This window comes from Rattus norvegicus, chromosome 1, assembly GCF_021556685.1.
Source record: "Rattus norvegicus strain SHRSP/BbbUtx chromosome 1, alternate assembly SHRSP_T2T, whole genome shotgun sequence".
NCBI classification, from domain to species: Eukaryota; Metazoa; Chordata; class Mammalia; order Rodentia; family Muridae; genus Rattus; species Rattus norvegicus.
Window position 1 is genome coordinate 5,963,677 of NC_141534.1, and position 14,273 is coordinate 5,977,949.

The window sequence follows — 14,273 nt, forward strand, 5'->3', positions numbered from 1 at the left end:
TGTACCTCAGGAAAATCCTGAACACTCCATGGTTCTCCTATCACAAACTAAGTGTCTGGGAATGGAGGAGGCTCATAATTTTCAAAAACTTCTGAATAGTGTCTGTTATTCCCCAAACAGAATTATTTATAATGAGGCTCAGAAATCAATATGTAGCCATTATCTGTTATCATTCTATTTTATTTTACAAAGAACATTGCATTGCCCACTTGTTTTGTTAGATATAAACCCAAACACCTTTGGAATATCCTAAAGGCAAATATTTGACTCTTAACGATTCGGTAATATCGTGATATCACAATTCATGACAGAAACAACGTGATTTTGTTATCTAACTTTCCAGATGTTGAAACAGCCCTACATTCCAGCATTCTTGTTAACTGACTAATTTAAGGGGAAGGAGGAACACAAGACCCACTTTGATATGAAGGGATGGTATTTTATTTATTTTTTTCATTTATCTTTTTATTATTATTATTATTAACTTGAGTATTTCTTACATACATTTCGAGTGTTATTCCCTTTCCCGGTTTCTGGGCAAACATCCCCCTCCCCCCTCCCCTTCCTTATGGGTGTTCGCCTCCCCACCCTCCCCCCATTGTCACCCTCCCCCCAACAGTCTAGTTCACTGGGGGTTCAGTCTTAGCAGGACCCAGGGCTTCCCCTTCCACTGGTGCTCTTACTAGGATATTCATTGCTACCTATGAGGTCAGAGTCCAGGGTCAGTCCATGTATAGTCTTTAGGTAGTGGCTTAGTCCCTGGAAGCTCTGGTTGCTTGGCATTGTTGTACATATGGGGTCTCGAGCCCCTTCAAGCTCTTCCAGTTCTTTCTCTGATTCCTTCAACGGGGGTCCTATTCTCAGTTCAGTGGTTTGCTGCTGGCATTCGCCTCTGTATTTGCTGTATTCTGGCTGTGTCTCTCAGGAGCGATCTACATTCGGCTCCTGTCGGTCTGCACTTCTTTGCTTCATCCATCTTGTCTAATTGGGTGGCTGTATATGTATGGGCCACCGGTGGAGCAGGCTCTGAATGGGTGTTGCTTCAGTCTCTGTTTTAATCTTTGCCTCTCTCTTCCCTGCCAAGGGTATTCTTGTTCCCCTTTTAAAGAAGGAGTGAAGCATTCACATTTTGATCATCCGTCTTGAGTTTCATTTGTTCTAGGCGTCTAGGGTAATTCAAGCATTTGGGCTAATAGCCACTTATCAATGAGTGCATACCATGTATGTCTTTCTGTGATTGGGTTAGCTCACTCAGGATGATATTTTCCAGTTCCAACCATTTGCCTACGAATTTCATAAAGTCATTGTTTTTGATAGTTGAATAATATTCCATTGTGTAGATATACCACATTTTCTGTATCCATTCCTCTGTTGAAGGGCATCTGGGTTCTTTCAAGCTTCTGGCTATTATAAATAAGGCTGCGATGAACATAGTGGATCACATATCTTTTTTATATGTTGGGGCATCTTTTGGGTATATGCCGAAGAGAGGTATAGCTGGATCCTCAGGCAGTTCAATGTCCAATTTTCTGAGGATTCTCCAGACTGATTTCCAGAATGGTTGTACCAGTTTGCAATCCCACCAACAATGGAGGAGTGTTCCTCTTTCTCCACATCCTAGCCAGCATTTGCTGTCACCTGAGTTTTTGATCTTAGCCATTCTGACTGGTGTGAGGTGAAATCTCAGGGTTGTTTTGATTTGCATTTCCCTTATGACTAAAGATGTTGAACATTTCTTTAGGTGTTTCTCAGCCATTCGGCATTCCTCAGCTGTGAATTTTTTGTTTAGCACTGAACCCCATTTTTTAATAGGGTTATTTGTCTCCCTGCGGTCTAACTTCTTGAGTTCTTTGTATATTTTGGATATAAGGCCTCTATCTGTTGTAGGATTGGTAAAGATCTTTTCCCAATCTGGTGGTTGCCGTTTTGTCCTAACCACCGTGTCCTTTGCCTTACAGAAGCTTTGCAGTTTTATGAGATCCCATTTGTCGATTCTTGATCTTAGAGCATAAGCCATTGGTGTTTTGTTCAGGAAATTTTTTCCAGTGCCCATGTGTTCCAGATGCTTCCCTAGTCTTTCTTCTATTAGTTTGAGTGTGTCTGGTTTGATGTGGAGGTCCTTGATCCACTTGGACTTAAGCTTTGTACAGGGTGATAAGCATGGATTGATCTGCATTCTTCTACATGTTGACCTCCAGTTGAACCAGCACCATTTGCTGAAAATCCTATCTTTTTTCCATTGGATGGTTTTGGCTCCTTTGTCAAAAATCAAGTGACCATAGGTGTGTGGGTTCATTTCTGGGTCTTCAATTCTATTCCATTGGTCTATCTGTCTGTCTCTGTACCAATACCATGCAGTTTTTATCACTATTGCTCTGCAATACTGCTTTAGTTCAGGGATAGTGATTCCCCCTGAAGTCCTTTTATTGTTGAGGATAGTTTTAGCTATCCTGGGTTTTTTGTTATTCCAGATGAATTTGCAAATTGTTCTGTCTAACTCTTTGAAGAATTGGATTGGTATTTTGATGGGGATTGCATTGAATCTGTAGATCGCTTTTGGTAAAATGGCCATTTTTACTATAGTAATCCTGCCAATCCATGAGCATGGGAGATCTTTCCATCTTCTGAGGTCTTCTTCAATTTCTTTCTTCAGTGTCTTGAAGTTCTTATTGTACAAATCTTTTACTTGCTTGGTTAAAGTCACACCGAGGTACTTTATATTATTTGGGTCTATTATGAAGGGTGTCGTTTCCCTAATTTCTTTCTCAGCTTGTTTCTCTTTTGTGTAGAGAAAGGCTACTGATTTATTTGAGTTAATTTTATACCCAGCCACTTTGCTGAAGTTGTTTATCAGCTTTAGTAGTTCTCTGGCGGAACTTTTGGGATCACTTAAATATACTATCATATCATCTGCAAATAGTGATATTTTGACTTCTTCTTTTCCGATCTGTATCCCCTTGACCTCCTTTTGTTGTCTGATTGCTCTGGCTAGAACTTCAGGAACTATATTGAATAAGTAGGGAGAGAGTGGGCAGCTTTGTCTAGTCCCTGATTTTAGTGGGATTGCTTCAAGTTTCTCTCCATTTAGTTTAATGTTAGCAACTGGTTTGCTGTATATGGCTTTTACTATGTTTAGGTATGGGCCTTGAATTCCTATTCTTTTCAGGACTTTTATCATGAAGGGGTGTTGAATTTTGTCAAATGCTTTCTCAGCATCTAATGAAATGATCATGTGGTTTTATTCTTTCAGTTTGTTTATATAATGGATCACGTTGATGGTTTTCCGTATATTAAACCATCCCTGCATGCCTGGGATGAAGCCTACTTGATCATGGTGGATGATTGTTTTGATGTGCTCTTGGATTCGGTTTGCCAGAATTTTATTGAGTATTTTTGCGTCGATATTCATAAGGGAAATTGGTCTGAAGTTCTCTTTCTTTGTTGTGTCTTTGTGTGGTTTAGGTATAAGAGTAATTGTGGCTTCATAGAAGGAATTCGGTAGTGCTCTATCTGTTTCAATTTTGTGGAATAGTTTGGATAATATTGGTATGAGGTCTTCTATGAAGGTCTGATAGAATTCTGCACTAAACCCGTCTAGACTTGGGCTCTTTTTGGTTGGGAGACCTTTAATGACTGCTTCTATTTCCTTAGGAGTTATGGGGTTGTTTAACTGGTTTATCTGTTACTGATTTAACTTCGGTACCTGGTATCTGTCTAGGAAATTGTCCATTTCCTGTAGATTTTCAAGTTTTCTTGAATATAGGCTTTTATAGTAAGATGTGATGATTTTTTGAATTTCCTCTGAATCTGTAGTTATGTCTCCCTTTTCATTTCTGATTTTGTTAATTTGGACACACTCTCTGTGTCCTCTCTGGCTAAGGGTTTATCTATCTTGTTGATTTTCTCAAAGAACCAACTTTTGGTTCTGTTGATTCTCTCTATGGTCCTTTTTGTTTCTACTTGGTTGATTTCAGCTCTGAGTTTGATTATTTCCTGCCTTCTACTCCTCCTGGGTGTATTTGCTTCTTTTTGTTCTAGAGCTTTTAGGTGTGCTGTCAAGCGCTGACATATGCTCTTTCCTGTTTCTTTCTGCAGGCACTCAGCACTATGAGTTTTCCTCTTAGCACAGCTTTCATTGTGTCCCATAAGTTTGGGTATGTTGTACCTTCATTTTCATTAAATTCTAAAAAGTTTTTAATTTCTTTCTTTATTTCTTCCTTGACCAGGTTATCATTGAGTAGAGCACTGTTCAATTTCCACGTATATGTGGGCATTCTTCCCTTATTGTTATTGAAGACCAGTTTTAGGCCGTGGTGGTCCGATAGCACGCATGGGATTATTTCTATCTTTCTGTACCTGTTGAGGCCCGTTTTTTGACCAATTATATGGTCAATTTTGGAGAAAGTACCATGAGGAGCTGAGAAGAAGGTATATCGTTTTGCTTTAGGATAGAATGTTCTATAAATATCTGTTAAGTCCATTTGGCTCATGATTTCTCTTAGTCTATCTACGTCTCTGTTTAATTTCTGTTTCCATGATCTGTCCATTGATGAGAGTGGGGTGATGAAATCTCCTACTATTATTGTGTGAGGTGCAATGTGTGTTTTGTGCTTTAGTAAGGTTTCTTTTACGTATGTAGGTGCCCTTGTATTTGGGGCATAGATATTTAGGATTGAGAGTTCATCTTGGTGGATTTTTCCTTTGATGAATATGAAGTGTCCTTCCTTATCTTTTTTAATGACTTTTAGTTGAAAATTGATTCTATTTGATATTAGAATGGCTACTCCAGCTTGCTTCTTCTGACCATTCGCTTGGAAAGTTCTTTTCCAGCCTTTCACTCTGAGGTAGTGTCTGTCTTTGTCTCTGAGGTGTGTTTCCTGTAGGCAGCAGAATGCAGGGTCCTCGTTGCGTATCCAGTTTGTTAATCTATGTCTTTTTATTGGGGAGTTGAGGCCATTGATGTTGAGAGATATTAAGGAATAGTGATTATTGCTTCCCGTTATATTCATATTTGGATATGAGGTTATGTTTGTGTGCTTTTCTTCTCTTTGTTTTGTTGCCAAGACGATTAGTTTCTTGCTTCTTCTAGGGTATAGCTTGCCTCCTTATGTTGGGCTTTACCATTTATTATCCTTTGTAGTGCTGGATTTGTAGAAAGATATTGTGTAAATTTGGTTTTGTCATGGAATATCTTGGTTTCTCCATCTATGTTAATTGAGAGTTTTGCAGGATACAGTAACCTGGGCTGGCATTTGTGTTCTCTTAGGGTCTGTATGACATCAGTCCAGGATCTTCTGGCCTTCATAGTTTCTGGTGAAAAGTCTGGTGTGATTCTGATAGGTCTGCCTTTATATGTTACTTGACCTTTTTTCCTTACTGCTTTTAATATTCTTTCTTTATTTTGTGCGTTTGGTGTTTTGACTATTATGTGACTGGAGGTGTTTCTTTTCTGGTCCAATCTATTTGGAGTTCTGTAGGCTTCTTGTATGCCTATGGGTATCTCTTTTTTTAGGTTAGGGAAGTTTTCTTCTATGATTTTGTTGAAGATATTTACTGGTCCTTTGAGCTGGGAGTCTTCACTCTCTTCTATACCTATTATCCTTAGGTTTGATCTTCTCATTGAGTCCTGGATTTCCTGTATGTTTTGGACCAGTAGCTTTTTCTGCTTTACATTATCTTTGACAGTTGAGTCAATGATTTCTATGGAATCTTCTGCTCCTGAGATTCTCTCTTCCATCTCTTGTATTCTGTTGGTGAAGCTTGTATCTACAGCTCCTTGTCTCTTCTTTTGGTTTTCTATATCCAGGGTTGTTTCCATGTGTTCTCTCTTGATTGCTTCTATTTCCATTTTTAATTCCTTCAACTGTTTGATTGTGTTTTCCTGGAATTCTTTCAGGGATTTTTGTGATTCCTCTCTGTAGGCTTCTACTTGTTTATTAATGTTTTCCTGTATTTCTCTAAGGGAGTTCTTCACGTCTTTCTTGAAGTCCTCCAGCATCATGATCAAAAATGATTTTGAAACTAAATCTTCCTTTTCTGGTGTGTTTGGATATTCCATGTTTGTTTTGGTGGGAGAATTGGGCTCCGATGGTGCCATGTAGTCTTGGTTTCTGTTGCTTGGGTTCCTGCGCTTGCCTCTTGCCATCAGATTATCTCTAGTGTTACTTTGTTCTGCTATTTCTGACAGTGGCTAGACTATCCTATAAGCCTGTTTTTCAGGAGTGCTGTAGACCTGTTTTCCTGTTTTCTTTCAGCCTGTTATGGGGACAGAGTGTTCTGCTTTCGGGCGTGTAGTTTTTCCTCTCTACAGGTCTTCAGCTGTTCCTGTGGGCCTGTGTCTTGAGTTCACCAGGCAGGTCACTTGCAGCAGAAAAGTTGGTCTTACCTGTGGTCCCGAGGCTCAAGTTTGCTTGCAGGGTGCTGCCCTCGAGCTCTCTCTGGCGACAGCAACCAGGAAGATCTGCGCCACCATTTCCGGGAGCCTCAGTGCACCAGGGTTCCAGATGGCGTTTGGTGTTTTCCTCTGGCGTCCGAGATGTGTGCAGAGTGCAGTCTCTTCTGGTTTCCCAGGCGTGTCTGCCTCTCTGAAGGTTTAGCTCTCCCTCCCACGGGATTTGGGTGCAGAGAACTGTTTATCTGGTCTGTTCCTTCAGGTTCTGGCGGTGTCTCAGGCGCAGCGGTCCTGCTGCTCCTGGGCCCTCCCCCACGGGAACCCAGAGGCCTTATACAGTTTCCTCTTGGGCCAGGGATGTGGGCAGGGGTGGGCAGTGTGTTGGTGGTCTCTTCTGCTCTGCAGCCTCAGGAGTGCCCACCTGACCAGGCGGTGAGGTCTCTCTCCCTCAGGGTCTGGGAGCAGAGAGCTGCTGAGGGCCAGGATCCTCGGGTGTGGGACTCCAGGTAAACACAGGACGTGCCCGGTCCTAGAGGAATTCTGCCTCTGTGTGTCCCGAGTTCACTGGGCAGGTCTCTTGCAGCAGGAAAGTTGGTCTTACCTGTGGTCCCAAGGCTCAAGTTTGCTCGCAGGGTGCTGCCCACAAGCTCTCTGCGGCGGCAGCAACCAGGAAGATCTGCGCCGCCGTTTTCTGGGATGGTATTTTAAATCTTAACTTCTAAAATGGCTTTAGTATTTCTCAGTATTTGAGTCTCCTCCTTGCTAAAACAGCCATGTTAATTGTAATTGCTTTCTTGCCTAGAGTTTTTTGCCATGTTGCTATCATTTAGATATCTCATTTTACACGGAAAGAGGTTATTTGTGCTTCCTATAAGCGTATATCAGAAAGTTCTGCTGTAAATTTCGTAGAATTACTTAAGTATCACTTTTATGATTAATCTGTCCTCTGTTAAATTGTACTGTTTTAATATATTACAAGTTCAGCCTGGAACATTAACTTATCAGTAGATGAACTCCAAATCATTACAAAATTTCTTCAGGACCCTGAAACACTTGTTGAAGGGTGTTAATCTATCCACAGATGTGATATTCAATTTGTTAGAGTGGTTAACTTCCATTGATGCTTCCTACGTGTTAAGCACAGCCCTAAGTATATTACATGAGTCAATTCTCATACAAACCCTATGAAATAAACTGTATGGCATCATTTTTCAGATAAGAAAACTAAACTGAAGATAGGTTAAGGACTATATCCAAGATGCATGGTTGAAATGGGCAAATGTGGACAGTGAGTGTAAAAGTATGTCTAGTCTTTCTGGTTGCCCCCTATTATTGCTTATTCTCTAGAGCAATAGTGGAAGAGTAGGTAGACGAGAAGGCTTTTCAGGTCACTTCCACCAGAAGGTATTTGTAATTCCACAAGATGATGCAAATCTCAACGACAGCAGAATTTTGCTAGCTAGCTAATAATTTCTTAATTTGATATTATGCATGTGTGTGTATATGTGTATATGTATTATGAAATTATGAAGGGGATTATGATAAAGGAGAAATAGACATGTTAAGAAATGGATACAAAGGAGGATAAAGGAATATATATGCCACAGCAGAAGAAGGAATATTTGGACAAAGAATGGAAAACAGTCAGAGGGAGGCAAGGGAAGGTAAGTGAGAGGGAGGATGAAAGACGCATGTATATGACACATGTATAGGATACATGTATATGAAAATTATGGGCATCTTAAATTTTTAGGTCAAGTTATTTGTGGTCAAGAAGTAGCCTTCTTCTTAACTTTGTAGTTCTTTGATTTCTCTGTGGTTTTTGTTTGCTGTTAGTTCCTTTTTGGAATACAGACCATTCTTGCCTAACTTATCTTTTATTTGAAGTGCCTTGCTAAGAATAAATATCATAAATTAACACTATGTGTGTTAATAGCCACTCTACCGTTTATTTCTGAAATATGAAATCACAAACCACATAGCCACTTTCCAACGTATAACAACTTCCAGTTTTGTGGTGATAAATGTCTACGTCTTGGTGTATGTCAAGCTTGAGTTACTTCCTTCCTGGTTGCCAGCCACCCTACTGCTAAGTAAGGCCTACATATCTTCACCTTGTAACTGTCACTCTAACCTTGGCAACATTTTATATATCACTAAATGTTTCCAGCTGCTATAACAATCACTAAGAATCAGACAACTTTACAAATGTTTCGTTTTGTTTACACATAGTCTGAAGTGGACATTGCAGACATTCCAGCAAATCTCCACATAGATTTTCACAACTTCCCACTCTTTCCATTCATGACTATGCTCTCAACAGTGCCAGGACAGCAAAGGGAGAATCGTATTTGGGAGCATTTCATAATCAAGCTGGAAGTGAGGTATATCATTCAAGTTCATGTTTCATGGGTTACAGCACAAGAAAAGGCTAATGTAAGTTTCAAAAAATCTGGGAATATACAATATAACTTGTCTTTAATCAGTGAGAGAAAATTACAAATGGTGGCAGTCTTTCTCATATTCAGAAATGCCCTCCTTATAACCTCACAAAGTCATTATTGAATTTTGCTCTTTTGCAACAGACTCTTGCTACATTACAAAATCTAAGTCACCCTCTAGGCAATGTAAAGGCCTGTGTCAAAATTCAAATATTTATATTTATGGTAATTTTTGTCAGATTTTAGAAGGACTGATTTGTTCATATAATAAAATCTGGGTCTTTTTCATTAATGTCATAATCTGAATTCAAGCTTCTTTTTATGTTATCTTTTAAATTTAGGTGGTCAGGAAATTGTTCAACATTTAAATGTGGTACTATCAATAGTTTTTGAGGGGAAAGATAGTGCCGTGGTTAGAAGCATGAACCCTGAAGTCCAACTTTCTGGACTTCCAAACCCACTTCCAACTCATCTGGAGTTGTTTCAAAATACCGCAGCCCAAGCCAAAGGACTTCCCCTTTGTGGGGACAAAGGTCTTTACAGAGCTGACTCAGAAGAATTTTATAGTTGGTAATGGCCAGTGACTACAATTCACACTCTTGCTTCTTTTTATGAATGGGAATTCATATTGCAGAGTTCCCATTAGGCTCTGTCTCTAGAAATGAAGTGGAGGTGTACGTATGTGTCTGCCACTGCACATGCTAAAGTTCTTGGAACCTGAACGAGATGCAGTTGCTGGATAATTTCAGTCATAATTTTGTCAAGTACTGACTACACAGTTGTGGGCAGAGGATGAAATGAGGTTCCAGTGTTCGGTGAAGTCAATTTTGACAAAGGTAGCTACTGTCCACCAGAGGGGGCCCTCTTTCTCTACAACACTTAGCTAAGCCATGTCTCCAAACCTCTTAGGTATGGCCAACTGCAACTGTAAGGGAATGTAAACAGAAATGGTCCTACTATCAATGAGTTTGGCCCTTAAAGATCTCAGCTGTAATCATCCAACCCGTTTCCCACTTCTGTTAAAATCCCTGAGAATCCATACGGCTAAAGGTGTCAGAACTCTAGGACAGGCCCATATTTCCATTAAATAGTGTGGAAGAATTCTTTCTGGACACTCCTAATAGTCTTAACTTCATGTAATTGGAGAAAAAAATGTGCTGTTTGAATCATTTGTAGGCTACGTTCATGAATACACTTACTTTGAAAATAACAAACTAAGGGGGAAACCTTTAAATGTCACATAGTTATTAGCGTGTAGTAGGTTGCAGTAGATATTATAGAAATGTACGCACATACAGATGAAAAACATGCATAAATATTTGTTCAACTTCTGTCCCCCTTCTTTACCTTAGAATTTTTAAAACTGTGAATGTCTTTTTATTTTAATTACTGCTGTGATAAACATTAATCTCAGAAATTTAATAAAACATGTGTCTTTTATATTAAGTTTCCCATGCCTTCTTAGAGCAAGCTAAAGCATATTATATTTCTATTGTCAAGTTGAATGCGAATAGCCTAAAAATGATGTCATTCTCTCCCATAGGAACTGGGTCTACAAGTCAGCTATCTTTAGAATACTCATAACCTCCAATCACTAAAATGAAAGCAGCTGGTTGGAAAAAATGTACCTCCAAAATCCACTTAAAATCACCTGTATAGGGTAGGAGCTCTATAGACCGTATAACTTATGTCAGATAAGATTCACCACGTAGAGCTCAGCAGAACCCAGTGTTCTGTCTTCAGGAATTTTAAGAACTCAAATAGTCTTTACAAGTAAACTGAAGTATGACATGCAAACAGATAAGTGATTTGGATTTTAATCCTTAATCCTGAGAAACCCCTTAGATGCCGCTGTGGTGGTGTGCGGAGCTTGAACCCGGCGTTACGAAAACCTCCTTCCCTAGCCTGGTACTCAGACACTTTGTGTGACTTTAGGGAGCGCTCGCAGCCCAAACCTGAGTCACATCCTGCTCATTCTTAACCTCCTTCGTTTTGTCATTGGATTTTTTTTTTTTGAGACAGGGTCTCACTGTGTAGCCTCATATGGACTGGAACTCACTATGTAGACTAATCTGGCCTCAAACTCAGAGATCCACCTGCGTCTGCCTTTAGAGTGCTGGGATTAAAGGTGTGCACCACTATGCCCATATTAATAATGAGTTCTGAGGCAGGGGAGGGAAATGTATTATTGCTTCTACTTTCACAAGGAAAAAGTGGCATTTAGCAACATTTGGTCCTGTTTAAAGGTGAAACTTTGTCAAGGGCAATCTTGCTCCTGTTTTCATCTGCAACAGGCAACCCATCAGTCACCCAAAGGACCCAATGTTTGAGGGAAACGTGCTTAGATACTTCAAAAGAACATTTTCCATCAGCTTAGGCAGTGACTAAGATAGTTACTGTAAGAGACTGAAAGCTTACAATCTGACAAGGACTGCATAGAGTACTGAACATCAGATGAGGGTCTGGAACCATGGAGTGAAAATTTGAATCTTTCCTTCTCCTTCTCTCCATCCTTCTTATTCTTCTTCCCAAGGTCTTTTGCATCTGCTTTCTCTGACACATTAAAAAAACATAGTAAATCTTTTATCTAGAAAACCCCAGAGGCTGTTACATATTCAGCCAGTGTGTCTTAAAGAAAGCCAAAGCAATAACACTCAAGTGTAAAACGATAGCCTTAATTTCTCCCAAGACGTAGTCTCGTCTGATCAGAAATATCACAGTAAAGCAAGAGAAAACAACCCTAAAAATTAACATGGGCTGTAAAATCTGGGCAGAATTAGCAAGTATTAGATTCATAAAAACAATTATTATACATAACTTTATGTATAATAAAACTATGCAGATAGTGACCTGGAAACATGCTTGTGTGTGTCCGTGTGTACAGGTATCTGTGGTGCATATGCACAGTCAGAGGCACAAGGGAATGTGGGATCCTTCTCTTAGTTTCTCCCCTGTCCTTTGAATAGGGTCTCCCTTCCATTGAACCCAGAGCCCTTGTTTCGGCTACACTCCTTGGCTAGTAAACTCCAGAAATCCTCTTGTCTCTGGCCCCAACAGCAGCCCAGTGTTCTCTATGTGGGTGCTTGGGACCCAGATTCAGATCCTCATGCTTTGCAGAAAGTACTCTTAACCGGGTGGCCATCTCTTCAGCCCGCTCGGTAGATTTTATTTATATATAATCATGATGCCAGGCTAATTTTCTCATTTTGAAAGTGGAAACAAACAAACAAAACCAGCAAAGCATGCATTGGAAGTTTAGTCCTATCTATACAGGACCTTCTCAATCTTCTCTACTTGGGACCTTGAGTTCAAGAAAACCACTATTTTCTTTCAGTAAAATATCCTTTTTTGAGGCTGAAATCCAACCACACCCATCAATGAACCAACCGCCTATTTTCAGTATGGCTTGTGCAATAAACCATTTAATGAGCTGTTCTCACCATTTGAATTCTCACTCATGAGCATAGTTCTATGAATGACTGTCTCTTTTAAATAAAAAAGGTCAAGATTTTTTTCTTCCTAATAAATCTCTTCAATTCAGAAAGGGAGTTTAGATTCTCAGCATCAATTGCTAAATTTATAAAACTTATTCGTCTCCTCTTCCAATCTTTAAAAAGATGTGCAATTATTAAAGATTATTACCTAAACAACTTATGATGTCCCTCAGCACTGAAAACAAACCTGTCTCATAGAGTCTTACATATCTTAAATATCTTATATACCTTAGAGTCATATATCTTAAATGTATGTTAGACATAAAAGCAAACATGAGTAGAACTTCAAATATAGGCTGAGATATCTGAGAAATTTAAGTATTAAAAAGTAGATTAACAGAACCTTTATTTTGTATAAATATCAACTTAATTTAAGCAAAGTTTTTGTAGCAATATGTGATTTAATTTACAGTTTTAAAGCTGAACTTTGCTGTCAAATTCCTAGTTGAAATTTGATTTATAGTATGTCCCATAAAAACATGTACATAGAAAAACAATTCAGCTCTTTTAAATGTTTACCACTAGACTACCATGTTTTCTGTCATTTAATTCCATGATTTTGAAAAACCCACTATAAACAACTTGACATCTTTGTGCTACAGCTGCTACTTTTCCCTTCCTAGCTCCACAAACCCAGTACACTGCTGTTAAGTTTCCAGCTCAGCCTCACCCTCAGCCCATGACTAGGCTTCCTAGAAACAGAGAATATTCAAATCTCTTGTCAGGAATCTTCATCCTCTTCTAAACCAAGTTCATCTACTTACCTACACTCATATCTGTTCACCGCGTGGCCCCAGTGACCTGTGCTGGCCCATTAGATCCAAGGAACCATGGCACCCAGGGCTGAGGAAAACTCAGCAGTTCTACCCGGTGACTGAGAAGGTCTTAAATGACAGTGGTGCTGTCAACTTCCTGAGACGGGAGGAAGAGCTGGATCCACATCCCACTGGAGGGCCACCCTATAGAACTGTTCTGTATTCTCCATATGAATGGATTATTTTTCAGTATATTCCCAAATAATTTTTGTCTAGAAACCCCTTTTGATGTTTCATAAATTAACATTCAGGCGTCCAGCCACCAATATTTACCTAAATATATTCTTTTCTGAAAAAAAGTGCTGGTAATTTTCTAGGAATTTGTGATAATCTTGATAAGCAGAAACAGATGTGGAAGAAGTCGCCTTCTGAACGTGATGATCTAGTGGGGAACACTGACTAACGAAAAGGAACTATGCTAACCAGAAACTAAAAAGTGAACTTTGAAGGGCAATGACAGTCAGTGTGTGGACCTGTTGCAGTCTGCCAAGACGAGAAGGGGTAACCCAAAGGAGGAGGAGGGCTGTGGCCAGAATGTTGGCAGCAGAGATATTGGAAACATGTGGATCACGGAAGGGGATTGGAGGGCTGGGGTGGGATGTGTTCAGATGAAGCTGGGTGAAAGGATAACTGGTTTAGGAAGAGCTGGATTGATGCCACTGAGTGTTGTAGGTCACGTTCGGAGTCCTAGTTTTCATTGTAAGCATGTCTGACAGGCAGTAACGAGTTTACAAGGGAATCGAGATGGAATTTGCTTTTTCAAAAGATGGTTTTGGCCACGACTGAGAAGAATGTTTTGGAGTTTTCAGAGAGCATCAGTGAGGAAACTGTGGGGAAATGCAGAGAAGCAAACAGTTTGGAGCCAGTTGGGAAAGAGTTGGGCCAGCTCATGTCAGATAAAGTGGCATCTTGGGATACAGAAAGTTTAGAGGCCCAGTAAGATGACTGTTTGAAAAAGAAGACATTTAAAAATAGCATAACTTGGTCTGGTAAGTTATGTAATTCTGAGATGTTCAAACTGGATACACAGTGAGGCTGACAGGAAGGCACCACAGAATGATTTTGGTCATATTTAGACTGAGGAGGCAGAGCAATGAGTGGCCAGAGAACTGGAGTAGAGAGAAGATATATG

At 39.8% G+C, this 14,273-nt stretch overlaps 1 protein-coding gene across 14 annotated transcripts in view; it reads right to left on the reverse strand.

Annotated features, from left to right (window-relative positions):
* Positions 1 to 14,273, reverse strand: part of Adgb (androglobin) — a 143,240-nt gene that overhangs the window by 78,010 nt on the left and 50,957 nt on the right. For 6 of the 14 annotated variants that reach the window (XM_087651384.1, XM_087651353.1, XM_087651323.1 and 3 more), the window contains 1 exon segment: positions 11,251 to 11,385. In XM_087651384.1, the coding sequence (XP_087507510.1) occupies positions 11,251 to 11,385 (135 nt within the window). 14 annotated transcript variants of the gene reach the window in all.